The sequence below is a fragment of the Zootoca vivipara genome, chromosome 4, assembly GCF_963506605.1.
Source record: "Zootoca vivipara chromosome 4, rZooViv1.1, whole genome shotgun sequence".
In the NCBI taxonomy this organism is placed as follows: domain Eukaryota; kingdom Metazoa; phylum Chordata; class Lepidosauria; order Squamata; family Lacertidae; genus Zootoca; species Zootoca vivipara.
The window spans coordinates 48184218-48210613 of NC_083279.1; the positions used below are offsets into that span (position 1 = coordinate 48184218).

The 26396-nt window shown below is 42.4% G+C and overlaps 1 protein-coding gene across 4 annotated transcripts in view; it reads left to right on the top strand.

Annotated features, from left to right (window-relative positions):
* The window catches only part of PRDM15 (PR/SET domain 15), a 40719-nt gene extending 14569 nt beyond the window's left edge, over positions 1–26150 (top strand). For 3 of the 4 annotated variants that reach the window (XM_035115206.2, XM_035115205.2, XM_060273560.1), the window contains 21 exons: positions 672–825; positions 1945–2197; positions 2511–2630; positions 5068–5292; positions 6135–6270; positions 7649–7827; positions 8061–8155; positions 8496–8583; positions 9300–9467; positions 10134–10228; positions 11809–11940; positions 12699–12833; positions 14000–14163; positions 15872–15951; positions 16788–16907; positions 18399–18530; positions 19689–19775; positions 21536–21711; positions 22322–22402; positions 22967–23176; positions 25085–26150. In XM_035115206.2, coding sequence (XP_034971097.1) covers positions 672–825; positions 1945–2197; positions 2511–2630; positions 5068–5292; positions 6135–6270; positions 7649–7827; positions 8061–8155; positions 8496–8583; positions 9300–9467; positions 10134–10228; positions 11809–11940; positions 12699–12833; positions 14000–14163; positions 15872–15951; positions 16788–16907; positions 18399–18530; positions 19689–19775; positions 21536–21711; positions 22322–22402; positions 22967–23176; positions 25085–25582 — 3328 coding nt within the window. In that variant the 3' untranslated portion in view covers positions 25583–26150. The remainder of the gene's footprint in view (positions 1–671; positions 826–1944; positions 2198–2510; positions 2631–5067; positions 5293–6134; positions 6271–7648; positions 7828–8060; positions 8156–8495; positions 8584–9299; positions 9468–10133; positions 10229–11808; positions 11941–12698; positions 12834–13999; positions 14164–15871; positions 15952–16787; positions 16908–18398; positions 18531–19688; positions 19776–21535; positions 21712–22321; positions 22403–22966; positions 23177–25084) is intronic. The other variant, XM_060273559.1, reaches the window with a different exon arrangement.
* Positions 26151–26396: the final 246 nt, after the last annotated feature.

The window sequence follows — 26396 nt, forward strand, 5'->3', positions numbered from 1 at the left end:
CTGCCTGAATAGCCTGCCAATCAGAGCAGGCAATATTTGTCGAAATGGACAAATGCTCCAACCTGGCATAAGGTTGCTACCTATGTTTATATAGAAAAAATAATTTTTGAAATGGTCCTGAGGAATTGCTGATTACCACTCACTAGAGAGCTGTTGAACCCATTCATAGGCAATTACTGACCCTCATACTATATAACAATGTAGTATTGTAGTATGTCAATGTAGAAAGTTTATATAGAAAATTTGTCACTGAGGAAAGAGGCCCATCCAGATTTTCTTTTACACCACGATTTCCAGGCACAGACCCGTGCTTTAAAGCTCCATGTCTGAGTGGTGTTCCCCCCCCCTTCCTTTCTGTGCTTTCTGTGGGGGAACCTGCATTTTAATGCTGAATTGGTGCAAATGGCAATCTATGTCAATTGCCGTTTGCTCCGACTTAATGGTAAAATGTGGGTTTCCCCACAGAAATTGCCAGAACAACAATAAAAAGACCACTTGAACACAGAGGGTTAAAGCCCGTACCTGTGCCTTAAAATTATGGCACAGATGGAAATCTGGATGAGCCCTCAGCTCTTCCCTGTGGATGTCAGGGCTGATTTTTTTCTTCTGTGGATGCTGGCAGATCTTTTGTACAGTCAACTCTTTTATACATCAAAATATTCATTTCTTAGATCATCCCTTCCCTCCAACCTGGAGATCAGGCAAGTTGAAGATGGGATTGAAGGCGTTTTTGCAGTAACACAGCTGGTGAAGCGTACCCAGTTTGGCCCCTTTGAATCAAAGAGAGTTACCAAACTGGAAAAGGAGTCAGCATTTCCATTAAAGGTACATTGACGCTGTCTGGGTTGGTGATAATGTGAAGGCACTAAGAAATGGAGCAACCAGGCTCTACCATTGTCTGAACGTGTATTTGCTTCATTTGGTTCTTTTTTTAGTTAGCCAGTTCATTCATTAATCATTCTCTGCCTGTCTGCCCCCCCCCTCTCTCTCTCTCTCACACACACACACAGAGAGAGTAGCTTTTTCAGTACCAATAGCTAATGCTATAGTGTTTTTGTTTGAATGGCATGCAGCAATCTTCTGGTTTTAGTTCCATCTGTTAACTTTCAACTTGGCAGACCTCTTATGGGGAAAGATGGAGCAAGGACTATGGAGTGGACCTGATCCTAGCAGGGCTTGCTTTTTGTACCAAATTTGAAAGGCTCAAAATACTAGCCCGGGTGGCACAGGAACAGTTGGGAGTGCACTGTAAGACACCTGATAGTTCCTTTGCAGCCGTGACTTTCTGTGCCCCACATTGATGGGGAAGGTTTGCATTCACTTTGCCTGTATCTGTGAAGTCAGGGGTATGAAATAAAAGCCACTGTACCATGGAAGCCAGATTCTTCCTCTCATGTCGTCACAGTAATGTCTAGATGCACGGACCGCATGGGCAGGTCATACTATGGTAACAAAAATGCATCCTTGTCTACGGCTATTTAATAATAATAATAATAATAATAATAATAATAATAATAAATTATTTATACCCCACCCATCTGGCTGGGTTTTCCCAGCCACCATGGGTGGCTTCCAATCAAATATGAAAAACAATACAGCATTAGACATTAAAAACTTCCCTAAACAGGGCCACCTTCAGTTGTCTTTTAAAAGCAAAATAGTTGCTTATTGCCTTGACATCTGATGGGAGGGTGTTCCACAGGGTAGGCGCCACTACTGAGAAGGCCCTCTGCCTGGTTCCCTGTAACCTCACTTCTCGCAGTGAGGGAACTGCCAGAAGGCCCTCGGCACTGGACCTCAGTGTCCGGGCTGGACGATGGGGGTGGAGACACTCCAAGGGCTTTAAAGGTCAGCACCAGAACTTTGAATTGTGCTCGGAAGCGTACTTATTAGTTGATCATTACTGCAAAGTTTGAATTCCCTCTTTGCACGGGTGTCTATTAGGTTTTTCAGAAGGATGGACCTCTAGTGTATTTTGATACATCTAATGAAGATGATTGCAACTGGATGATGATGGTGAGGCCAGCCAACCAATACGAACACCAGAACCTGTCTGCCTTCCAGCATGATAATGACATTTACTTCACTACATCCCGGGACATCCCACCAGGCACAGAGTTACGAGTGTGGTACGCCGCTTTCTACGCCAAAAAAATGGAAAAGCCCGTTCTAAAGCAAGTTTCTAGCGTTGCCAATGGTACGTTGGGTTGCTTCGTGGATGGGTGGCGGGTAGTTTTTTTTTTAACTATTTCAAAAAAATGTTCCCACTTTCTCTGTGGGGCTTATTTCATGCAAACATCTCCCTCACATGAAAATAAATTGATAGAATCTATGTCCTGGTTCGTATTATACGTTACACGTAATGGAATGCTTCCTTTGATTGATCTTTTCTACTTTTAAATATAAAACAGCTTCCAAGGATCTGAGTTTCAGCAGAGGCACACCAGGCATTGTAACAGCAATGTGGTTAGTAGGAAAATAAACTAATGCAAACATTGTTTCTCTGACAGACGTTTGTTTAGTAGTGATGGAATGTGACCAAGAAGAAAACAAAATTACTTCGAAGCCTCCCTGTTCCAGTGGCACTTATTCTCTCAAAAAATTAAAACTCTCACGTTCTAAACTTTCAGGTATGGAAACTCTACGGTTCTTGTTGTGCGAACACTACATAACCAAATCACCTGTTAGAGCAGAGCTTCCCAAACTTTTCATGTTGCTGACACGCTTTTTAGACATGGGTCATTTTGTGACACAGTAATTCAGTTTTACTAGCAAACAGAATGTTAAACTAACCCCTTTCCAGCCCTGGGAGGAGTATGGGGCGAGTTCACACGCACACATACACACTGCAGCCAACACACTAATGTGTCATGACACACAGTTTGGAAAGCTCTGTATTAGAGAAAAATCTGATGGCGTATGATAGCGCTTGAGGTGAAACTGATCTCTGATGGGTATTGAAGGAACGGTTTAAACCTGATATTTTGAATGTCTAGACCGGGGTTGGGTGGGTGAAATGGGGGCTGTGGCCTTCCAAATGTTACTGCACCACTGGCCATGCTGCCTGGGGCTCATGAAAGATGGGGTTACTAACAACATCCAGAGGACCACAGGCTTCCCATCCCTAGTCTAGAGCTTGCTGCTCAGTTTGTTTAAGATACTAAGCCCCTAATTTTTGTTTGTTGTGATGTAGTGAGCTCTCTAGAAAGTAGTGAGGCGCTGAAGCAGAGTCCAGCCAGTTGCCATTTTAGAGCAGGGGTGGGGAACCCGTGGTCCTCTATATGTTGTCTGGCTCCATTTCCCCATCCATGTGTCAGTGTTTTCGAAAGCTTTCCAATAAACCCAGCTGATGATGAGCAAAAGCGAGGCACTGTTAAGATCCACATTTCCACAGGCGTATTTTTTAAAGGTTGAATGTGTTTACAGCTACAGTAGTTTGGCTTGTGTTTTCGAAAGAGAGCATTTGAATAGTTCATTTCTTTGCCTCTTATCTTTAGACAGGGGTGGGGAACCTCGGGCCCAGAAACCACATGTGGCCCTCCAGAGCTCTCTATCTGGCCCCTGGGGCTCTCCCCAGGGCACACCTTTAGCAAACCTGCTCCAGTCCCTCGCCATGTGCTTTTGATTGGCAGGAATTTGTCCTTGAATGGTGATAATCCCCCCAGTTGAAAGCACTGTCGAAATGAAGGTTTGTACTATGGCACGAGGTCCGCTCTCCTCAAAAAGGGTCAAAAGTCTACTGTGCCTTAAGTAACTCTCTGGGGCTGAAATCCAGCATAATGCAATTGAATTTCCCTCCCTGTGTCTCAACCCCCTGGACTCCAAATCTGTGGTATGACAGAAAGTCCCTGAACCTTCTGAAATATATTATGAATGCTGCATGGGAGGGGAAGAGAGTAACGAGAAGTCCCCTTTTGCAAGTAGAAATCCATTCTACTTGTGCATGGACACAGCCTTGGGTTATGGTCTAGAATTCGTAATGAATTGAACAAGTGCAGGATGATTTGCTTCTAGAACTCTAGGGGATACATAAGAAGATAATTCCATAATACTTCAAATTACACATTGTGAAGAACTTCTACCCTCCCCTTCCCCGTATTCCAAGAAGTATAGTTAACCATATAGTAGTGACTGACCTGAAATGCAAGTAGCTACCTAAGGAAATGGACTCAGTTCTCAATCTAGACAGAAAGAAACTTAATGTCTACCAGAAATAAAAGAAATATTATGACTGTCATACCACTGGGCTTTTCCCATGGGATTTCAGAGGAATTGTATATTATATCCAGACCTGTTATTAACAGAGTTAATTGAAGTTCAAAGTGCTTGAGGTGTATGTTTTCAGAGACAGGATAGCACTTAATACCACTCATTTGTGCCTTTGAAACTCTCCTCCCATGCAGTTGGCTACAAATAAAGAATGCAATTCCTGTGAAGTTGTTTGGTTCTTTTTGTTTAAGTGATTCCTGTGGATTCATGGTGCAGGGTCTAACATCACACCATGAGATAGGAATAGATTCCCCTCCTTCCCTGTCACCTTCAGCATTCTGTGTTATCCTAATCTTCTCCATAGGGGAGGAAGGATAAGCTCCATTTGTACTGGTGGAAGTCCATTCTGTAAATGGGGCACAACAGCTGGATATTGCCCATTGACTGTGTTGAACAGGGGTCAGCAAACGTTTTCAGCAGGAGGCCAGTCCACTGTCCCTCAGACCTTGTGGGGGGGCGGACTATATTTTGAAAAGAAAAAAAATGAACGAATTCCTATGCCCCACAAATAACCCAGAGATGCATTTTAAATAAAAGCACACATTCTACTCATGTAAAAACATGCTGATTCCCGGACCTTCCGCAGCCGGATTTAGAAGGCAATTGGGCTGGATCTGGGCCCCGGGCCTTAGTTTGCCTACCCATGGCGTTGAATATTAGTAGACTGTCTGCAACAGCAGTCTTGTCACAACTTTGTACAGAGGTTGGGTTTGGAATATTGTTGACTTTAGGTGGCATTCAATGTAAATGAAGGGAAGGCCTTTCACTGCTTTTTGTCTCATCGCTCTTCCCTTGCAGAGCATCGCCGGAGTCACTTGGAGCAAGCCAAAGGAGCTCCACAGAGCAACCAAAATGATGCAGTTCCAGAAAAGGTTATGGAGGCCCCCCCTGCAGACCAGCCCGTAGCCCGTGAAAGTGCCAACACCTCAGTGGAAGGGAAAAGAAAACCACGAAGGGGCAGGAAGCCCAAAGTGGCAAGACCAGAAACTCCCATTGTGATTGTGGACAATAAAGACTCTTCTGGTGAGCCCAGAAACTACTAAAAGTAGCTATCAGTGATACTTCATTTCAGGGGTGGGGAAAACTTTTCACCCAGTGGGCCAGATGGTCGTGTTTCCCCCCACCCTCAGGCCATGCTTGATAGGTAGGCCTAGCTGCCCACCTGTCATGTGAATCCAGTCACAGTAGCATCTGGTGAGCTTTTTGCATGCAGGACTCCCTTCAAAGTGCTACCTCCCCAGCAATTCATATGGGGCTTTATAGGCTAATTGGTGGCATCTGCAGCTGAAGCAAGTTTTTACCTGTCCTACACCTGACATCATATATGATATAGGTGGTTATGATGTGGCCAAAATAGCCTCGCAGGTGGGTCTAATTAGGCCAATGGGACTACAATTCCCACCATCCCTGGCCACTGGTCCTGTTAGCTAGGGATGATGGGAGTTGTAGTCCAAAAACTGCTGGAGGGCCTTTGGCCAATACTGCCCTAAGCGAATTACTTTGCATTACCAGCCACTTTGTTTAACAGGCAGAGGGCATGAAGAAGCTGAATTTTACATTTTATGACATATTTGCCTTGGGGAGCTAAATTTATTAAGAAGTGGTGTATCACAGCACATGAGCATATTGAAGTGCCTTGTACTGAGCCATCTAGTCCGGTATTGCCTTCCCTGTCTAACTCTGGCTCTCTGAGGCAGGTGTGGGAAACTTTTGGCTTTCCAGATGTGGCCGAACTGTTGCCCTAGTCATTGTCTTTGGCTTAACTAGGGTGTGCACGAACCATTAAGCTCAGTGTCTTGTATGGTTGTATATTAAGAGTTCATAACTGATAGGCCTTTCCTGATAACAATGAATTCATTTGACAGAGGAACATGTTGCTGAAATTATAACGGAGATTCCACCTGATGACATAGCTCTTCCTCCTACAGAAGAAGCAAGGTTTATGGAGGTGGTGTTAGCGAAGATACCCAGTACTGCAAACAGTAGGAATTCTATATCGAAGTAAGTCCCTCCAGAAAAGGCAAATGCTAAAATGCTGAATCCAGTTTTACTTTTCCATTTGAATCTAATCTTGCTCTTCCATGAATGGAAAGGCTCCTTCTGTTTGTAGACATGACTCACATTCAGCAGGAATTCCAGCTAGAGGAGGGTTTGGTGATTTTCTCTATCTTCTCTCTAGCCATCCCTTCCCTCCCATACTGTTCTACGGGTTCCACAACCTTTTGGAGTAGATATTCAGAAGGTATATGGGGTTAAAGGAAAAAACAGGAATCCTAACCATACGTGACCTTCCACTCCCAGCAATTCTGATCCCACCGGAACACCTTTATTATCTTGGACATAATGAAACATGATTAAAAAGTGATCATTTGCACTAACATAAGCAGACCAAAACTCTGCTTATTTGAAGGAAAATATAAAAATCCAATTCAGTCTGTGATAATAGACCCATGGTGAAATTTTGTACCCTAACGATGATACCGTACTTTTCTGTGTATAAGCCTAGGTTTTTTTACTAATAAATAATGTTAAAAGGGGGGCGGTCGTCTTATACACAGGGCAATCTCCCCCCATTTTCTTAATGTTGAGTCCCCCAGAATAGGGAAGGTCTTATGCACGGGGGTGTCTTATACACTGAAAAATACAGTGGAACCTCAGTTTACGAACACAATTGGTTCCAGAAGTCTGTTCATAAACCGAAGTGTTCATAAACCGAAGCGAACTTTCCCATTGAAAGTAATGGGAAGTTGATTAATCCGTTCTAGACGAGGAAAAACACCCCCTAAAGCAGCAGGGCCTTTGCTCCGATGCCTTCGCAGAGGCCGGGAGGCATCCGAGCGAAGGCCCGGCCTCCCCGAAGGCATCGGACGCTCAGTAGGCCTCGGACACCTCGGTTTACTAACTTCCGGGTTAGGATAGTTCGTAAACCGAAAGTTCGTAAATCGAGGTGTTCGTAAACCGAGGTTCCACTGTACGGTAATTGGTTTTATTTTAGATAATTCCCTTGAGCAAATGTACACAGTGGTAGTTCATATGGGGGAGAGGTGGTCCTTGAGGTATTTCAGTCCTGAGACAATATTGCTTCTAGAGTGTATGGCAGATCATCTCTTTGAAAGAGCCCCCATGGAAAGCTAACACAGCAGAGAGGAGCTTCATATGTAGGGAGCTCCTGCTATAGGATGCTGGCCAGTGAGAGGACTATGCCAGCACCCTGTCCTGTTCCAAAGGGTTGCTAATAAATGAATCCTACAGTAGGCTGACTGTACGAGAAGAGCACAGATAAGAGATATGATAAATAGTAACAGGACGCTGAGGTGGTGTTTGTGCAACACAGTGAACTGCTTCGTTGTTACCTGCCTCTTTCTTTCCAATCTGGCAGGTTTTCTCACCATCAAAGCTCCATGTCCCTCAAGAGGAGCTTGCTCCTCTCCAGCCGACATGGGATGCGGCGCAAGATGATCAAGCAACTTGGGGAACACAAGCGCGTCTATCAGTGTAACATCTGCAGCAAGATGTTCCAGAACAGCAGCAATCTCAGCAGGCACATCCGCTCTCATGGTGGGTGCAGGTGGGGGGTCACCTGGTTTTGTTTTCAGAGCTCCCACAACTCATGGCTGCAGTCGAAGAGAGTTCTCCAATCTAGCAGAAAAACAAAATTAAAAGAAGTTTTATATGATGGGATGTTGAAGCAGTACCTAAGAAGATGGGCTGCAGATTTTCACCTATTAGAGTAGCAGTTTAGTTGGATAAGCAGGTGACTTAACTCTGTCTTCTTGTGATTGATCCCTTAGGTGACAAATTGTTTAAGTGTGAAGAATGTGCCAAGCTTTTCAGTCGAAAAGAGAGTTTGAAGCAGCATGTTTCATACAAGCACAGTAGGAATGAGGTTTGTATGGGTCTCCATCAGCAAGCCATTGTGCGATGAAAATGGGTTACACACCATGATAGGTAGGCAAGGTCTGCAGATCTCAGAATGGGCCTTCTCCTACCTGTAGTTATTTGTTTGTAGAAAAATCTGGTGCCTTTACTTGTACAAAAGCTTAAGAACCTCAGAAATTACCATAGAAACCTCTCCTATAAATTTTCTGGGGTTTTTTTTGTGGGAGGGGTGACAGCTCTGTTGGGGAAACAAATCAAAGAAAATGATTGTTTGAAAAGTATGAATTTCATATGTTTGGACATATTTATTGTGATTCCTTTTCTGTTTTCTACTTTTTAATCCTCAGGTTGACAATGAATACAGGTACAAGTGTGCTACATGTGAAAAAGCTTTTCGGATAGAGAGTGCGTTAGAATTCCACAACTGCAGAACAGGTATGATGATAATCAAACCACGTTACCTAAGTCACATGAAATGGTCTGGAATTGTAGTAAGGAGGGAGTAATAGAAGTCATCTGGACATTCTGTTTTTATTGTTTATGCAGACAAAACTATAGCCTGCTTTTAAAATACCTGGTATACATAAAATAAAATGTAAAAACTATCAATAACATGCAGATAAAATCAGCAAAACTGTAAAAGGAAGTATTCATAACGAGAGACGTTGAGGATTGGATTCTTCTGCATGTAAGACAGATATTCTACCACTGAACTGCAACGCTTCCCATAATCACCATCAAATGCGTGTGCAGGGTAGAGTGCTGTATCGGTACAGTATCCAAATTATTGTAGGGAATCACTATGCTGATCCACCACACTGGCCCACCAAGGTGGCTCAGCACAGAACCATCTACATTGATAAGCATCAATTATTTGGTAATATCCAAGTGGTGTCGCAACTGGCATGCCAGATACCATTGGCACAAGCTACAGCAGACACTCTCACAGCAATGCCCTACTTTTGGAGACAGGGGCTTGCGTTTAAAACGGGTAGTGTAGGATTAGACAAGAGGAAGCTGCTTGTTGGTTTTCAGAGATGGCCCCTGCTTGAGTTGCACAGCTGGATTCCACAGCTTATTCTTAGAAACAACTAAATGGTTTTTTAAAACTGCATTTACGAAATCTGTCCTTCTTCCCCTTTTTCATCCAGACGACAAGACCTTTCAGTGTGAGATGTGCTTCAGGTTTTTTTCCACAAACAGCAACCTCTCAAAACACAAGAAGAAACATGGGGACAAGAAATTTGCTTGCGAGATCTGCAACAAGTTGTTCTACCGGAAGGATGTCATGTTGGATCACCAGAGGAGGCACCTGGAAGGTAAGTACATTTGTGATGGATCTTCTTCCTGGACTTTTAATAATTTTTCCCTTTCCCCTATGGCAATCATTTTAAAATTCGAAGGATGGCACACTAAGGCTGGTTCTTTTCTTCATTCATGGTAATGAATCACTGGAATTGAGGGTGAGAAGGCTTTGAACCATCCAAGTGTAGCTATCTGTCTGACAAGTATGATCTAAATTGTTCATTATTCAGGATGAGATTTAAGGGCTATTCACGATGACCCCCCTTTTACATGAAAAACTCTGGTATGTCCTTAAGTTGCATCTAGATAGCTGAACCATTGTGCTTGCAGTGGAAATATGGGGTTAGAGTGTTGGACTACGACCAGGAAACCCAGGTTCAGATTCCCAGTCAACCAAAATACTCACGGCTTGGCCTTGGGTCAGTCCCTTTCTTAGCCCAACCTGCCTAATAAATAAATAAAATAGATGGCATGCATGAGGCACAAATCATTGCACAACCAAGGTGCTACCTCTCAGCCCAATACCCATGTTTGTTTATGTGCAAACCTGAAATTAAGCAGCACTTAAGCAGTCATTTCCATGCATTGCTGTATTGATTATGGTGTGCATTATTCATAGAAGTAGGAAACCTGGTTTATTCTTTCTTTGTTCTTTTTTTGGTGGGAACTGTTCTCTTAAGGAGTGAGGCGTGTGAAAAGAGAGGACTTTGAGCACAGCACAGAGAACATGGTTCGCTACAAGAAAGAACCTTCTGGGTGCCCTGTTTGTGGAAAGGTAGGATTTTCCATTGACTTACATTAGTAGAACTTTTGTTTCAAACCACAGGCATACTCTCACACATTAATTTTTTTTGTCGTGCTTTTAACACGCAACAATTCAGAACGTGTTCTGAATGAGTTCCCAAAATCCATACAACTATGGCAAACTTTTCCAGTCTGTGTAACTGACATGAGGTTAGCAGAGACGGCAAAGTCCACACAGATTAATGTTGCACAAGCAACTGGGTGACCTTCCTTCCTTTTTCTTGGATGCTTTTTGATGGGTGATAGTTGAGAGAGAAGCAAAGCAGGGGAAGCTACCACATGAGCATGGTCCCAGTGGTCTTCTGACAGACACAGTCAAAGAATCGTGAGAGATTGTGCTGTTAAGTCCCATAGGTTGAGCTCCACACACACACACACACACACAGCATGTGGAATGGTGTTCTGCTACTTAAGAAGTTCCAACTCAAAGTCCCCTTGGGCATGCAGAACTAGATATGCAATGCTTTGGGTTCTAACCTGTGGCTTGTTCATCCATCCAACCATTCATTGGTATTGTGACCTTATTTGGTCAGCTGCTGGCTATTAAGAACTTTGTTGTTAAGTTGGATGTTATTACTATGGAACGGAAGTCACCCTCCTTATTATGGCAGTGAAAAAAGTGTCGGACCCAGAGTTAAGATATGTGCAGTGCAATTCTGTACAAGTTTATTTGGGTATAAATCCTAATTACAGTGGTACCTCGGGTTACAGGCGCTTCAGGTTACAGACTCCGCTAACCCGGAAGTAGTACCTCAGGTTAAGAACTTTGCTTCAGGATGAGAACAGAAATTGTGCAGCGGCAGCGGGAGGCCCCATAAGCTAAAGTGGTACCTCAGGTTAAGAACAGTTTCAGGTTAAGATCGGACCTCCAGCATGAATTAAGTTCTTAACCAGAGGTACCACTGTAGTTCAATGTGGCTTATTCTCACATAAATATTCATAGGATTACTTGCTAGAATCAAATCCCTGCTAAGAGACATTCTCAAGAAATGGTCTTGGTGCAAGGCTGCCGTGCCCTTTTCGGCATTAGTTCATAATATTCAAAGGGAAATTAATAGTCATCGTTAGGTTGTTATGAAAACAATCATAATAAAATGTACAGTGCAATGCACATTAAAAGTGTTGTGAAAATGACAAAAAAATAGGAAAACAGATTTAATAAAATCTTAAACTTTGATTTGAAAATGAAGTTATAGAGATCAACTGGAAAACTTTGTGGGTAGTTCTGTATTAGAATTCAAAGTTTAATTGTTGGGCAGTTCTCTAGCTGGTTTAGTCAGGGAATAAGTCAGGCATCCCCAAACTGCGGCCCTCCAGATGTTTTGGCCTACAACTCCCATGATCCCTAGCTAACAGGAACAGTGGTCAGGGATGATGGGAATTGTAGTACAAAACATCTGGAGGGCCGAAGTTTGGGGATGCCTGGAATAAGTTCTAATCTTGAGTAATGTCACCTAACTTTAATTCAAAGTATGAACCAAGGGTATTTTAGATCTCTCACATGTGACAGGAAAACAGAATTCACCTGCTAACATCTTTCTTCCCCTTCAGGTATTTTCATGTAGGAGCAATATGAACAAGCACCTCCTGACCCATGGAGATAAGAAATACACCTGTGAGATTTGTGGCCGCAAATTCTTCAGAGTAGATGTGCTCAGAGATCATATTCATGTTCATTTTAAGGTACAATGTTTAACAAACTTGACAGTGCTCAGTGTGAGGTGATTCAGAACTGGAGCTGTGTAGGGTTATGAAGAAGCTACCAAGGAGAATTGGGAAACCATTAAAATAAGAGGAGCAGTGGTTTAGCAAGCGATAAAGGCTGAAGGCCAATTTGGAAATCATGAGACCAACCATGTGGCATTGGTTGCTTCAGCTTTCCTTAAGACTGAATTATGAGCGATACAATAGATTAAGCAATAATATTCCCATTTAAAGATATTGCAGCAAGTCTGCAATAACGTTTAGAATCGGAAAGGAGCTCAGTAGTGGACCGGGGGAAAGGGCCATTTTTTTCCTATCCTCTGTCAATTCAATACGACTAAGGTATGAAGAATAGTTAGCATCTGTTGAAAGAGGGAGCATCATTGAAGGGAACATGCAGAAGATTCAGCGAATGTAATATCTTAGCAGATTTAGTTTTTGAAAGGTTTGGTTTTTGACACTTAACAAGCAGCAAGGCATAGGCAAGAAGGCGATATATTTCACTATTTAGTGGTTTTGCACAAAGCTTAGTCATCTGAAAACCGGCAACAGAACAACAAGCCATAATTAGGATAGTTCTGGTTTGTTATTTATGTAAATTCAGCTGCGAAACAAGTGAGACTATTGTTTTTCCTTGTTTCGGAGGACTTAATACGGTAGAGACATGATGGCTGTGTTTACTTAGTTTTTTTTTTTGGTCAGACAACATTTTGAGTTTGCACTTCCACTCTGTATAGGACATAGCAATCATGGATGACCACCAGAGAGAAGAGTTCATTGGCAAAATCGGAATATCTTCAGAGGAGAACGATGAAAACTCAGATGGAAGTGTGGATTCTGAGCCTCACAAGTATAGCTGCAAAAGGTGCCAGGTAGTTTTACTCCTTTCAAACATTTTGCAGTGGGAATGGAGTGGGAGAGTTGGGTTGCTAAAAGAAATGTTGAAAATAGTGAAAAGATGTTCAGCTATGTTCCCTGACCCAGAACTCTGTGTCTTTTCTGGTGTGTTTGTGTATATGGAGCTCTTGCACATGCAGTCAATAGCATTCATTTCAGTGGCAGCAGGAGATCTGAACATACACTTGAAAATGTGCTGCCTCTGTTGAAATAATCAAGGTAGACCTTGCAAACTGGAAGGCTGATTGAGACTCAGCTAATCAAGGGCCTTAACCCACAAGTATTGGCAAAAGAGAGGAATTCTTCTCTTATTCACACAGTATCTGTCATTCAAATACATTTAATTTCAGGCAATGTTAGTTAAGCACTTTACTTTAAAAAGAAAAAAAATGAAAGTAGGTTTCCATCACTGTAAGGATATCATGATTTCGTTTGGGTTTTTTTATTAAAAAAACACCGCTCCATCTTTCTTTATTGCTATGTTAGGAAGTCCTGCCTGTTTACATGTAAAATGTGAGATAGGCCATTGCCACTTCATGCCTGTCTTGTATAAACAGGAGCTGTCTGGCTGATTGTGGAAGGAAGGTGGCTGAAATTGTTAATAATATTAGTCCGGTTTCCAGCTCGCCTCTTCCACAGAGGTTTGTGTGGAATTTTGCTGAAACAAGCATCCAATTTCCTTTACATATTCTTTGTTGATAATTCTAGAAGTCCACAGCTAACAAATTAGCTGGCTAAATAAAATCTTATTCCATTGCCTCCTCTGCACCTTTCCTTCAGCGTCTTTGGATCTGCAATCTTTGCCCCTTTATAGCTTCCCTGCCTCCCAGGTGCAGTCTTTAGCTATCTCCTGCATGACCTATTAATCCCAGCCAAACTAGCAATAGTGCCTTCCCTTACAGAAATTGGGCTGAAAACGGCTTTTATTCCCTTAGAAACCAAAGATCCTGAGCCATCATATAAACCGCACCAAACAGTGGTATAGTCTTCAGTGCCACATTGCAGAAATCAACACAGATATTGTCTGATTATTAGCTAGCCTTGTTGTTTATTTCAATGCTGCAATAGCTTGTGGTTACTATTTCCAAAGGTTGTCCACATCTCCCCAGTGTGGTGCATTCACTGTTCTTTCATTCTTCAGTTGACGTTTGGCCGAGGAAAAGAGTACCTGAAACACATTATGGAAGTTCACAAGGAGAAAGGCTATGGCTGTAGCATCTGCAACAGACGCTTTGCCTTGAAGGCAACTTACCATGCGCACATGGTCATTCATCGGGAGAACCTGCCAGACCCCAATGTGCAGAAGTAAGGAGATAAGTCTGACAAAACTAAATCAAGGATGCAGTCTTGCCAGATGGGCATGGGGAAAATACATTGACTTCAGTGGAACCTACACATGAATTAGAGGCAGGACTGCAAGCAGAGAGTGATTTCTTAGCAATGGTTGTGGAGCCTTAGCAAAGAAGATCAGTCAGAGACAGACCTGAGGGAAATGGTGGACTGTGGCCTACTTAAAGTGTGTTTACCTTGCAAAAGTAACTGAATAGTTTTGCACATGTGCTCCAAAAGCAGCAGCTACTGTCCCCCCCCCTCTACCCCGTGGAGAGGGTGCAGTTTTGAAGTGTGATACTCACAGGTTAATAATGACCATGGCAGCAAACGAAGATGGGAAATTCTGGAATGTAATTAGTGAAAGAATATTATGAGTGTGGAAGCACAATGTTCTGCTTCAGACAAGGTTTGTGTGTGTGGCAAAGGGTGGGAGATGAGAGGCAGCATTTCCAGGGCACATACAGGTGAAACTCGGAAAATCAGAATATCGTGGAAAAGTGCATTTATTTCAATAATGCAACTTATTATTTTTATTTTTATTTTTAATTTTTACAAATGCTTTCTATTGGAAATTCCACAGTAATAAAACAAATAGTTACAATAAAAAAAATAAACATCGCTATTACATTTCATTAATTACATTCCATTTATAATTGACCCGCCTAATGACAATTACAATTACAACAAATAAAGGCTTGACATATCTTGCTTTGCATGTCATGCATCTATCTCATATATTCACCTTTTAAATTGCGTTACTAAAATAAATGCACTTCTCGACGATATTCTAATTTTCCGAGTTTCACCTGTATGTCAACTTGACCATGCTTTGGATTTGCCCTGGTTTATATCCTATACAGCAAGAAGCTGCAAAGAAAAAGCCCAGCTCAAGAAACTGCTAAGACAGTGGGCATTGCATGGACTTAGCAGTAAAGCAAAGTATAGCATTAAGATGAGACACAGAAGGGAATAATGTAAAAGCTTTCAATTCAGTTTTGGCCTGGATGACATAGCAAACTGTGGTCAAACCCAGATCAACTGTTGCTATTCTTAACTATGGTTTGCTGTAACAAGCCAACTTCAAGTCACAATTTAAGAAGCTGACTTCTTAATACAGTTTACTGTTGGGATATTATGCTATAGTGTGGTTAATCTTAAATGGAAGCTTCTGATCTCCTCCTTGCTGATTCACAATAGTGAGAGAACATGCAAGCCCAAGGCTTGACTGCCTTTGTAACACTAAACCATAGCATGATGTCCAAATCAAGCCACTGTAGTTTAAAAAAGAAAAGAAGGTGTGATGCTACTTAAATATTTCTAGATGGATAAGTCAATACAGTATTTTTTTATATACTTACAAGAAAAGTTTTTTTAAAACTGTAAAGCCATGCACAACATAAAAATCCTAAGCACTTGTAACACATTACAAGTGTTCACTTGTAATGCACAGAAATTTGAAAATCTGTATTCCTGAACCCATGAGCTAATGCAGGGACTATTGTCTAGGTAGAGAGACAAATATAACTTGGTTTTCTACATCCCTCAAAAGTGTAGTGTTACTCTATTAATGAACTGTTTCAGATAATTTTGTTCTTCAAATAAAAGTACACCTTTCAGATAATCGATTTTCAATTAATTAGAAAAAAGGATGTCTCTAGCTGATTTTTATTTCCTATTTTAGATATATCCATCCATGTGAAATCTGTGGAAGGATTTTTAACAGCATAGGGAATTTAGAACGGCATAAACTTATTCATACAGGTAGACTCCTTTTATTACTGTTCTTTCAATAACAAATATTTTCTTGTGCTTTTTTAAAAAAAATCGTAATTGAAACCTGTTTGTTGGGAACATAGACTGTGATGGATTAATTCTGTGCTGAGAAAATTCTGCATTAAAAATTGCCCCCAAATAGCGTTTTTTTCTTGTGAGGGTGGGAAGATTGGGGGGGGGGGATTCATCAGTGTACAGAAAGTGTCCATCATTATATTAGCTGCAACTCATGAAGTCTACAGAACCAATGCAATTTGCCGAGCATTTTACAGTTCATTGTGCTTTGGGCGCATCTTCTCATATTCCCCTGGCTTCTCTCTATTGACTCTGTGCACTTGCTGTCCACCTGGCAAGGGGGAGTGATGTGCCTGCTAGTGTTATCATGGAAACCTCTGCCTTGCAGGTGGACAAGTCAAATGGGATATTCTTTCTCTTTAGGAGAGGACGCATTTCTCATTCAGTTCTGTAGCCTCAAGACTCAGTGCAGTTCAGTGCATCTCTTATTTTTGTAATTTGCCTCAGTCATGCTGATCATAGCTTCCCTCCCCATCTGTCTCTCATCCCCTCTCCTTCTGTTCCTTGTTGCCTCTTTGATCTGCATCTTCTTTCCACAACTCTTTTTAGAGGCTCCTTTACAGCTTTCCATGTATCTTTTCCCTGTTTCTATCTCTTTCCACACCAGTTCGTAAAACCCTTTTATTTTGAGAGTGGGAGGGACGACCGCTGAAAGGGTTGACTTCATTTTTACTTGCACGCAAAACCTAACGTTCCCCACCCCACCCCAGTCCCCTTAAAATGGCAATTTGCTTTATTTTATTTTTAAGGTGTGAAAAATCATGCCTGTGAACAGTGCGGTAAATCATTTGCAAGGAAGGACATGCTGAAAGAGCACATGAGAGTCCATGATAATATTCGAGAATATCTGTGCGCAGAATGTGGCAAAGGTATGAAATGCCGCTTTTGTATCCCTAAGTAAATGGTACATGGTAAAAAAATAGTTATTTCAGAATATGAATCTACCTTGATCATCAGAGTGATTCCTTTCAAATTACTGGAACCATTCTTTTTGCGTTTATACTGTACTGATCAGGAATCTGGGGTGCCTAATGTTTGTTTAATTTTTCATGAGAAGTTGCTCTGTCGCAAAGCACATCTTATTTCTGGGCCTATGTGTGCCTGGGTGATGTGGCACTGCAGGACTGTGGGTAGTGGCTTTTTCTTCATTGGTTGTGAACATGCTTCATTAAGGACGTGAATGCTATACTGAGCCAGACTATTGCTCTGTCTAGCCCAGTATTTTCTGCAATCGCTACCTTCCAGCAATTCTCCAGTGTTTCAGATAGAGGACATTGCCAGCTGTATGTGGAAATTCCAGAGAACAGACCCTGGGATCTTTTCTGCACAAAGCTGACACTCACAAATCAGGGATGTTATAACTGTGCCTAAGATGTAGCAGGAAATTTACCAGGAAATTTACTCCTTATAGGAGTACTGGGTGTGGGTTCAAATCCCCACCCAGCAAGTAACTATCTCTTAACCTACCCTACCCTACAGGGTGGCTGTGTGGACTGAAGGGCCTGGGGAACTCTGCCCACTGTCCTGAATTTTGTGGAGGAAGCATAGGATGCAAATGTAGTTATTAATAATAATGACAGAATTGGCTGTGAACAAGAAGCGTAAGTGTCTTTAAGACTTATTGCAGAGGAAGTCCCATTGATTTTGTTGGATCTTGTTTCTAAGTGTTTCATTTAATCAGTGAATAATTTAAAATATTTGCATCCCAGCCCATCCTACATGCAGGGTGGTTTTAAATTCCCACTTAAAGCAAGCAAACACCTGTATCGATGCCGTCTTATTTAAAACACCTGTAACTTCCCAGTATTTGCATGCTTGTGTTTTCTACAGCTGCTTGCTCTGCAAGCCCCTTTCTGCGATAACACATGTTGTCTGGATGGCACGATTCAGTGTGTGAATGTTCCTGCCTTGCATCAGTGGGATTAAACAGGACAGCCTTTTGCCCTCTTGCCATTCTGTGGTGGTTTTCCACTTCACTTGAATTCCAAGAGCCGCCTTGAAACGTCGAGAATTACTTCTTAGGCTTTTCAAAGACAGCAGCTGAATGGACAGGATTCTTTAAATAAATAAACTGGCACACACGTGCATGCTGAGCCTCACTATTCCCAATAAAGAGCCTTTCAGAGATCTTTCATTGCCCTTTTTCACGGCTCTCTTGAAGCTTTTGGGTGAATTGTTTTCTGAAACAGACCATGGTTCAGCCAGCTGGTACAGAACAGGCGTTCTCTTCAAGTTCCCTTAGAGGTGGCCATTGGCTTGGAACATTCTCGTGCAGAGTCTTTTCCTTGGCATGCCTCTCGAGCAGAGGGTGTGGAAAGGGCTTCCCCACCATGTTTAAGCCTTGACTTTATCCCTTACAGGCATGAAAACAAAACACGCCTTGCGGCACCACATGAAGCTTCACAAAGGGATAAAGGAGTACGAATGCATGGAGTGTCATCGGAAGTTTGCACAGAAAGTCAACATGCTGAAGCACTACAAAAGGCACACAGGTGAACACCACGGAGAGGAGGAACTCCACAGCCCTTGCACAGGGCAAGATAATTTGCCGCAGAGTCAATGGGGAAGAGTGTGTCAGGTTGCAGTTTTACTTGCCCTAGACCCTTTATCAAATTTCCAGGTTCCTGTGGGAGTGTGCAAATGTGTACAGGCACACATATAGATGTTGACTGTGGTTAATACCATTAGCCCCTTAAAAAAAACCACACACACACAATGTACCCACATAACTTTGTCCATAACTATTTATGGTTAATATAGGTAGAAAGCTAGAGGAAGATGCCTGCATTTTTTAAACATGTGAAGAGATGGAAAACTCTTAGTGCTTTCAAAATGAAGAGCTGAAATCTTTGCTCTGAGGAGAACTGTGACTATGTAGTCTTTTGTCAATAAATTCCATTTTGCTTATTTCTACTTTTAAGGGCTCCTTGATTTCATGAATACAGTCGTACCTTGGTTCTCGAACGGAATCCATTCCGGAAGTCTGTTTGACTTCCAAAACGTTTAATAACCAAGGCGGGCTTCCGATTGGCTGCAGGAGCTTCTTGCAGACAATCAGAAGCTGCGTCGGACGTTTGGCTTCCAAAAAACGTTCACAAACTGGAACACTTACTTCCGGGTTTGCAGTGTTCAGGAGCCAAAACCTTCGAGTCACAAGGCATTCGAGAACCAAGGTACAACTGTACTGTACTAATAGTGCAATTTTGAGGTTTTCTAGGTGTAGGTGGGACTCACAGACTTAAGTGATTGCGAGAGTCTCCAGTTGCAGCTTCTTCTGTCAGCGTGACTTGTGCCAAAGCTTATTTGTTCCATTTCATAAATTGTATACCCTGCTGGATTGTGGGAGTTCTAGCCTAGCAAAATCTGGAGGGTGTCAGGTTCTTCACCTCTGTGCAAATGTTAAGAAGTTTGGGGAACCAGATGGAGCCCTGCATAAATGCCAAAAAGTTAATAAGCCCCCCCCCCCACGCACACGCTGCCTGGAATCTGCTCTCCATTTAGCATTTACTACACTGCTTATCTTAGCAAACACCAGCATGACTTTGGGCCTAAAGGAACAATTAATTGGCCATTCCTTTTGTAGCACACAATTTCACATTTGCCATAAGGAACTGTGGGTGATTTTGGTACTTAACCTAGTTTCTAATTAGCAGGAATCAAAGATTTCATGTGTGAGCTCTGTGGGAAGACGTTTAGCGAGAGGAATACAATGGAGACCCATAAGCTCATTCACACAGGTAATGTTTGGCTGGAACTCTATGCCACTGATTCTAAAATTTCCTTTACAAAGATAAATGCTAAGACCCTAGGTCAGGGTTTCCCAAACTTGGGTCCCCAGCTGTTTTGGGACTACAGTTTCCATCATCCCTGACCACTGGTCCTGCTAGCTAGGAATGATGGGAGTTGTACTCCAGAAACAGCGAAAGACCCAAGTTTGGGAAACCCTGCTCTAGATTTTGCACTTACAGTGTACCCCCCAGTGGCATGCAGAATACATAGCCCTGAATCTAACCTCTCTTTTATAGAAGGCTGAAAAACAGAAATGTTTTTTAAGGTAGCTTGGTTGGTATACTGTAAGAAACGTGCCTACAATTATATATTTCCCTTGAAGCACTAACAGCTGCCTGACATCCATATTAGTCTCATATCCATATTAGTCTGTTGCAGCAAAAACACTGGAGTCTCTTAGCACCTTTCACAAATCTGTTATCTAATTATTGTGGACTAGAGTTGACTTCATCAGGTGCATTGAGCACTATCCTAACTTGGCAGTTATGAATGCACATCTGCGGCAGATGTTTGGTGCTGAGGTTAGCGGGAAGTGCAGTGCAAAAGAACACATTAAACTGTTCCATTAAACAAATGTGTGCAATATCATTCCAATGACCATTCACAAAGCAGTGTGGATGATGTTGTCACGGCTAAAAATTGGCCGCTGTTTCTTTAATGCTAAAAGAACTAAGTCAGCGGCCTACAATGACTCATGTAGCCCCTCACCTAATTGTACCTGTATATATAGAGTGGTCAATGTTAGTTTGGTGGGTTGGTTGGTAGCTGGTTGTGTTTGGTGTTGGTCATGGTTGGAGGAGTTTTTATAACAAAAGCAGCATTCTGCAAAGTTTTTTGATCAAGGACTCTTTGTGCCGACTAGGGTCCAAGGACCAGGCAAAGCAGGCAAAGGAGGTCAGAACCTTTGCTATATTTTTTCAAAACACTGACAGGTGTAATGCAAAACATGTAATGCAAGGCATTGGTGATCTGACACCTGTAGTAGAATTTTTAAAAACCTGTTAATCTTGAATCAGACCACACCTTATAAGAACTGAACTTTCTGATTCCTGGTAATTCAGTGGCTTCACACTGGAGCTTCTCTGTGAAGCTTCCTTTGAACATAATTGTAACAGCCTGTGTTTGGTGCACTTCAGTTCCCTCTGATCTCATTGCTTTCTATTCCACCCTGCCCTGCCCCCCAAAACCCATGTATACATATATCTGCCGACTTGGGGTAAGCTTTAATACATCTGATGGGGTGGTCTCTAGTCCATGAAAGTTTATGCCATAATAAACCTGTTAGTCTTGAAGGTGCCACCAGACTTCTTTTTGTTTCATCCATATGACAGCAAGTCTCATGTCAACTATTTGACATAATTCAGACTTTGAGGGGAAGTTGAGCCACATTCCCTCATCTGCAGTAAACCACATTGGTTCAGGTTTGCTAAAGTTAGTAATATCAGATCCTGTCAGCCCCTGATCTCAGAAGGCAAATACAGCCTGATTGTTGTCCCCAGATGCCCAAGTGTCACATTTCCATGGAACTCATCACTCTGCTTTAACTTCCAGTCCATCCTAATTAGTATGTAAGTGTCTCCCAATTATGCAAGGTTCCATACCTTATATCTCTTTAAAAAATGGAAAGCCCGTAGTTGAAATGTTGTAATATTAAGATGCCCTACTTGAAAATTAATGCTCAACTTCTTGTTTCACTTGCTACTACTAGTGGGAAAGCAATGGACATGCTCAGTGTGTGATAAAAAGTACGTCACAGAGTACATGCTTCAGAAGCACATTCAGCTAACTCACGATAAGGTAGAAGCGCAGAGTTGTCAGCTCTGCGGGACGAAGGTTTCCACCAGAGCTTCAATGAGTCGTCACATGAGGCGAAAACATCCAGAGGTGAGTTTGATGACAGATTAAGAGTTTGTGATTCTTGCTGACTTCCTGGGGAGACGCATCCTTTACATGTTACGGTACCTTGCTCTGAATTTTTAATTTTTGTGCAGCTTTGTTGTGATGGCTGCCAACACTTGCTTTTCACATCTTAGGAATGCCAGTTCTTAATACAGCACACACCACTTATTGATTATTTTGGGCAGAAAACAGAACTTGTAGCACTAACACTGGTGTGTTCCTTTAAAATGCTGCACACAGATTAAAAACAAAACAGCCCAGTCCCAATCCAGAGGTTGACATTTAGAAGGCATAATGTAAGTAGAAAAGGGATGAGGAACACAAGTTCAGGGTTCCTTATGTAGTGGATACAATGACCAGCTTGAATGGAAAACATTCAGAAGGACCCAAAAGGTAGCTAGCCTTAGTTGAGCTGATAGAGTGACTAGCCAGATTTGAATGGCTGTATAAAATGTAATATACATATATGATATAAAACATAATATAAAACAAACCAATCTGCCTGTTACATATAAGCATAACTGTTCCTTATACACAATTGCAGGGTAATACTACTATAAATATGTTATTCCTTCATATAAATATTGTTTTCCAGGTGCTTTCAGTTAGAATTGATGACTTGGATCAGCTCTCAGAAACCACAACTGTTGATGCTTCATCTATAGGAATTGTACAGGTAAAATGCAAGTGTAGCCTGATATTAACGCTTTTGTTACCTTTTGGGGGCATTCAAAGTACCCATGTGCCAGCTCCACCCCCCAGTATTCCCACATGTGCCAGCTTCAGCCCGGACCTTCCTGCATTTAGTGGGAAAGGTCTGAAGGGAGATTCCAAGCATATTCTGCTGAATGCGCTCAGAAGACTTCAGGAAAAGGTTCCCCACCCTTGGGCTTAAGCCCACTTTACCAGGTGCATGAAATGTTGTCCTACGTTGCCAGATACACATCAGTACAGAGGGAAAAAACAAGGGTACAGCCTGACATTTCTGTGTAGTAGAAATCTATGCAAAATAAGCACACTGACCATTCACAACATCAGCACAAATCTTCCTGCCTTTGCTGCACTAATAAACACGCGTAGCATGAAAGGAAACCATAGTCTCAATTGAGTCCTCAACAGATCAAATCAAACTTACTGATTTATTTATTTTTTAAATTCAGCAGTTTTGAACAGGAATTTCTCCTGATGTTGAAGTGTTGAATTAGTGACATTGTGCTTTCATTGAAAACTCCCCTTACAGTCAGACCTAGCCCTGGAACCGGGAGAGTTACCGGAAGGCAAGCATATGAAGGCTCATAAACGTGGTCATAAACGAAAGCATAAGCCCGATGAAGAGGAAGAAACCCAAGTGCCTGAGGATTCTGCCTTCAGTGAATACACAGAGAAAGAAGTGGAATTCACAGGGAATGTGGGAGATGAGACCAATTCAGCTGTGCAAAGCATTCAGCAGGTGAGTGCCCTTTACCAAGGAATCTGGAGAAGGTGATAATTACCAAAAAAAAAAGTGGCTTTATATCCTAGGAATATTAAAAGGTATTTTAATGTATGTATGGAATTTTTCAGTAGGAGAATTTGTGGAAATCTCACCAGTATAATATGTAGGGGAGAGGAAGGAAGAGATCCCTGGTGGCTGAAATCCCCTGAAAATTCATTATGCCTCTGTATGCAGAGTCAGTGTCAGTTGCTAAGTTCATTTCTATGTGAGCAAATATTAGGTTGCGTTCTGGGGACGTCTGCTAAGGCACCATTTAGATCAAACATCTCTCATGGTGCAAACACTGATTACCTCATTGTTGACGTTGGGGAGGAATAGACTTTGCCCCAACCGCACTAGACCCTTCAATGCAACCACTTTCTTTCTTCAGTAGGAATGGATACAACCAGTAGCCTGGGCCCCTCTTCATTTTGTAGGGTTGCCATGTGTCCGGATTTTCCCAGACACGTCCGGGAATCAGACAGCATTTTGGTGTCCAGGGGGGATTTTCGCGAAATTGGCAAAATGTCTGAGAAAACCTGGATGTATGGCAAGGGGGAATTATTTTGGTTTTTTAAAAATCATTTAAAAATCCCCCAAAGCCCCCAAACTTATGGCAGCCGTATTGTTTTGCCCTGCAGTCACCATAGCCTTGCTCGTCTCTTGGCCCAGGTAACTATGACCAACTTAGCTTGATGGTGAGATACAAGCGAAGTATTTTGTTCTGAAAAGTAATTTCAATTTCAAAACATATTGCAATGGGAGGGGGATCAGAAATACCATCACCACATGACTGGAAATACCAGAGTTAAAGAAATCCAGATTTTTCTAATCTGAGAGAATTTTGCCCTCAATTTGGGGAACTCGACTGAAAGTATTGCCTGAATTGCCAGTAGTGGTGATCACCTTTGATGGAAATTAATTTATTATTATTAACAACAACAACAACAACAACAACAACAACAACAACATTTATACCCCGCCCATCTGGCTGGGTTTCTCCAGCCACTCTGGGTGGCTTCCAACAGGATATTAAAAATTCAATCAAACATTAAAAACTTCTCTCAACAGGGCTGCCTTCAGATGTCTTCTAAAAGTCAGATAGTTTTTTGTTTCCTTGACATCTGATGGGAGGGCGTTCCACAGGGTGGGCGCCACTATGTATGACCTAAATCCACGAAGTGCACTGATTTATCACCGTTTGCTTTCAACCCTGTAATATAACAACAGATATTGTATGAGGGGTGGAAGGAAGACCTTCTGCTACAGCCTTCCCCAACTTTGTGCCCTTCATATGGTTGGAACCACAGCACCCATCAGACGTGGCCACTGGCCATGCAGGCTGGGCTGATGAGAGCTGCAGTCCAAAGTATCCGGTGGCCACCAGCTTGGAGGGAAAGCTATTCTATTATAGTGGGGTAGGAGAACTGAAAGTAATGACAATGTATTTCACATCTTGCAACTAATAGTATCAGGAACCACATGGGTAGAGGAGTCCAAAAACCCAGGACACAATTTTCCACAGTCGTCTAGCTGCTATGGTGGCTCATTTACCAGAATTAATGTATTTAGCATTAACTCTGGAAGTGTATACTAGATTCTGACCAAACTAAGCCTCCTGGAGCTAGAAAAGGCCTGTTTTCGTGTTGCCAACCTCCAGACCGCTCCATGGAGGAGACACACGAAGAAGTCCTCAGGTGATGATCAGAGAGTGTGGGTTGGTTTATATGATATACTCGTTCCCACCATGCCATTGGCAGGCAAAAAAGAGAGGTAGCAAAGTTGACTGTCCCTCACAGCATGCATTTCTAGTGCTAACAGTTGCTCTAAAAACGATCACTACAGATAAATCTGAATTTTTCAATTCTCTCTCTTTTTTTCCAGGTGGTGGTGACTCTCGGAGACCCAAATGTCACAGCCCCTTCTAGCTCTGTTGGCCTGACCAATATTAGTGTTACCCCCGTCACTACACCAGCTGGAACCCAGTTTACAAACCTGCAGCCTGTGGCTGTGGGCCACCTGGCTACTCCCGAGCGCCAGTTGCAGCTAGACAATTCCATCCTCACTGTGACGTTTGATACAGTCACCGGTTCTGCCATGTTGCACGGCAACCGCCAAAATGATATCCAGATACAGTCGCAGCCTGAGCCGGCAAACCCCCAGTCAGTCGCCCATTTTATAAACCTGACTACTCTGGTGAACTCCATCGCTCCGTTAGGGAGCCAGATATCGGAACAGCATCCCTTAACCTGGAGGGCGGTGCCTCAAACGGATGCCCTTCAAACGCAGGCCCAGCCCACACAGCAGCAGCAGCAGCAGCAGCAGGCGGGGCAGCCACAGGTTCAAACAGAACAGCAGCAGCAGCAGATGTACAGCTACTAACTTATACTTGAAAGGAGACACCAAACTGTGAAGGGGCTTGTAGGAGCCCATGGGACACATACACCGAAGAATCGATTGCTGGAAACCAAACAGAGGTGGAGGAAAGAGCGCATGCAATAAGGGCATGCTGATGTTGGCCCAACAGCTTGAAAGGCAGAGGCCTTGAGAGTCGCTACCAACACCGCCAGCCCTGTTCAAAATATGGGGTGAAATCAGCTGCTGGGAATAGCGAGAAGTCTGAGGTCTTGGGGGTTGTGGTACATTTGGCAAGGAGACAGGGAAATAAGAAGCAGTATCTTCTAAAACCGCACAGCAAGAGCGTTTAAGTGTAACGGTCACACTGAGTTAGGTTGCGACTAACTTGACAGCGGGATGTAAGGATGGAATTGAGCAAATAAGAAATGTTTTTGTTTTCCTTAGACCATTCCTGTATCTAATGGAACGTTTGGGAAAAATAAGTGGGTGGGGATAGTCCGTGATGTGAAATATGCCTCATTTCATGAATCATTTCCATGTTGGTGGTGAAGAACCCACTTTACCAGTAAGACAGCTTGGGTTGTCACCTGGGGGGGAAAATAGCCAGTCCGATGTTAGAGCAACATTTATGGTCTTCTGTTTAGTAAAATTAAAACTTGAATCAAGCTTGTTGTGGACTAAACACTTAATGTGATAATTTAGAATCGTTTACAGAACTGCTTGTTGATTAAATATTACATTTAGCTAATAGATCTGAAAGACCAGTTCTTCCCATTGAAACTGACTTTGCCAATTAGTCTTCTATCATGTCATAAATATTTGGGAGTCATTGTTCGAT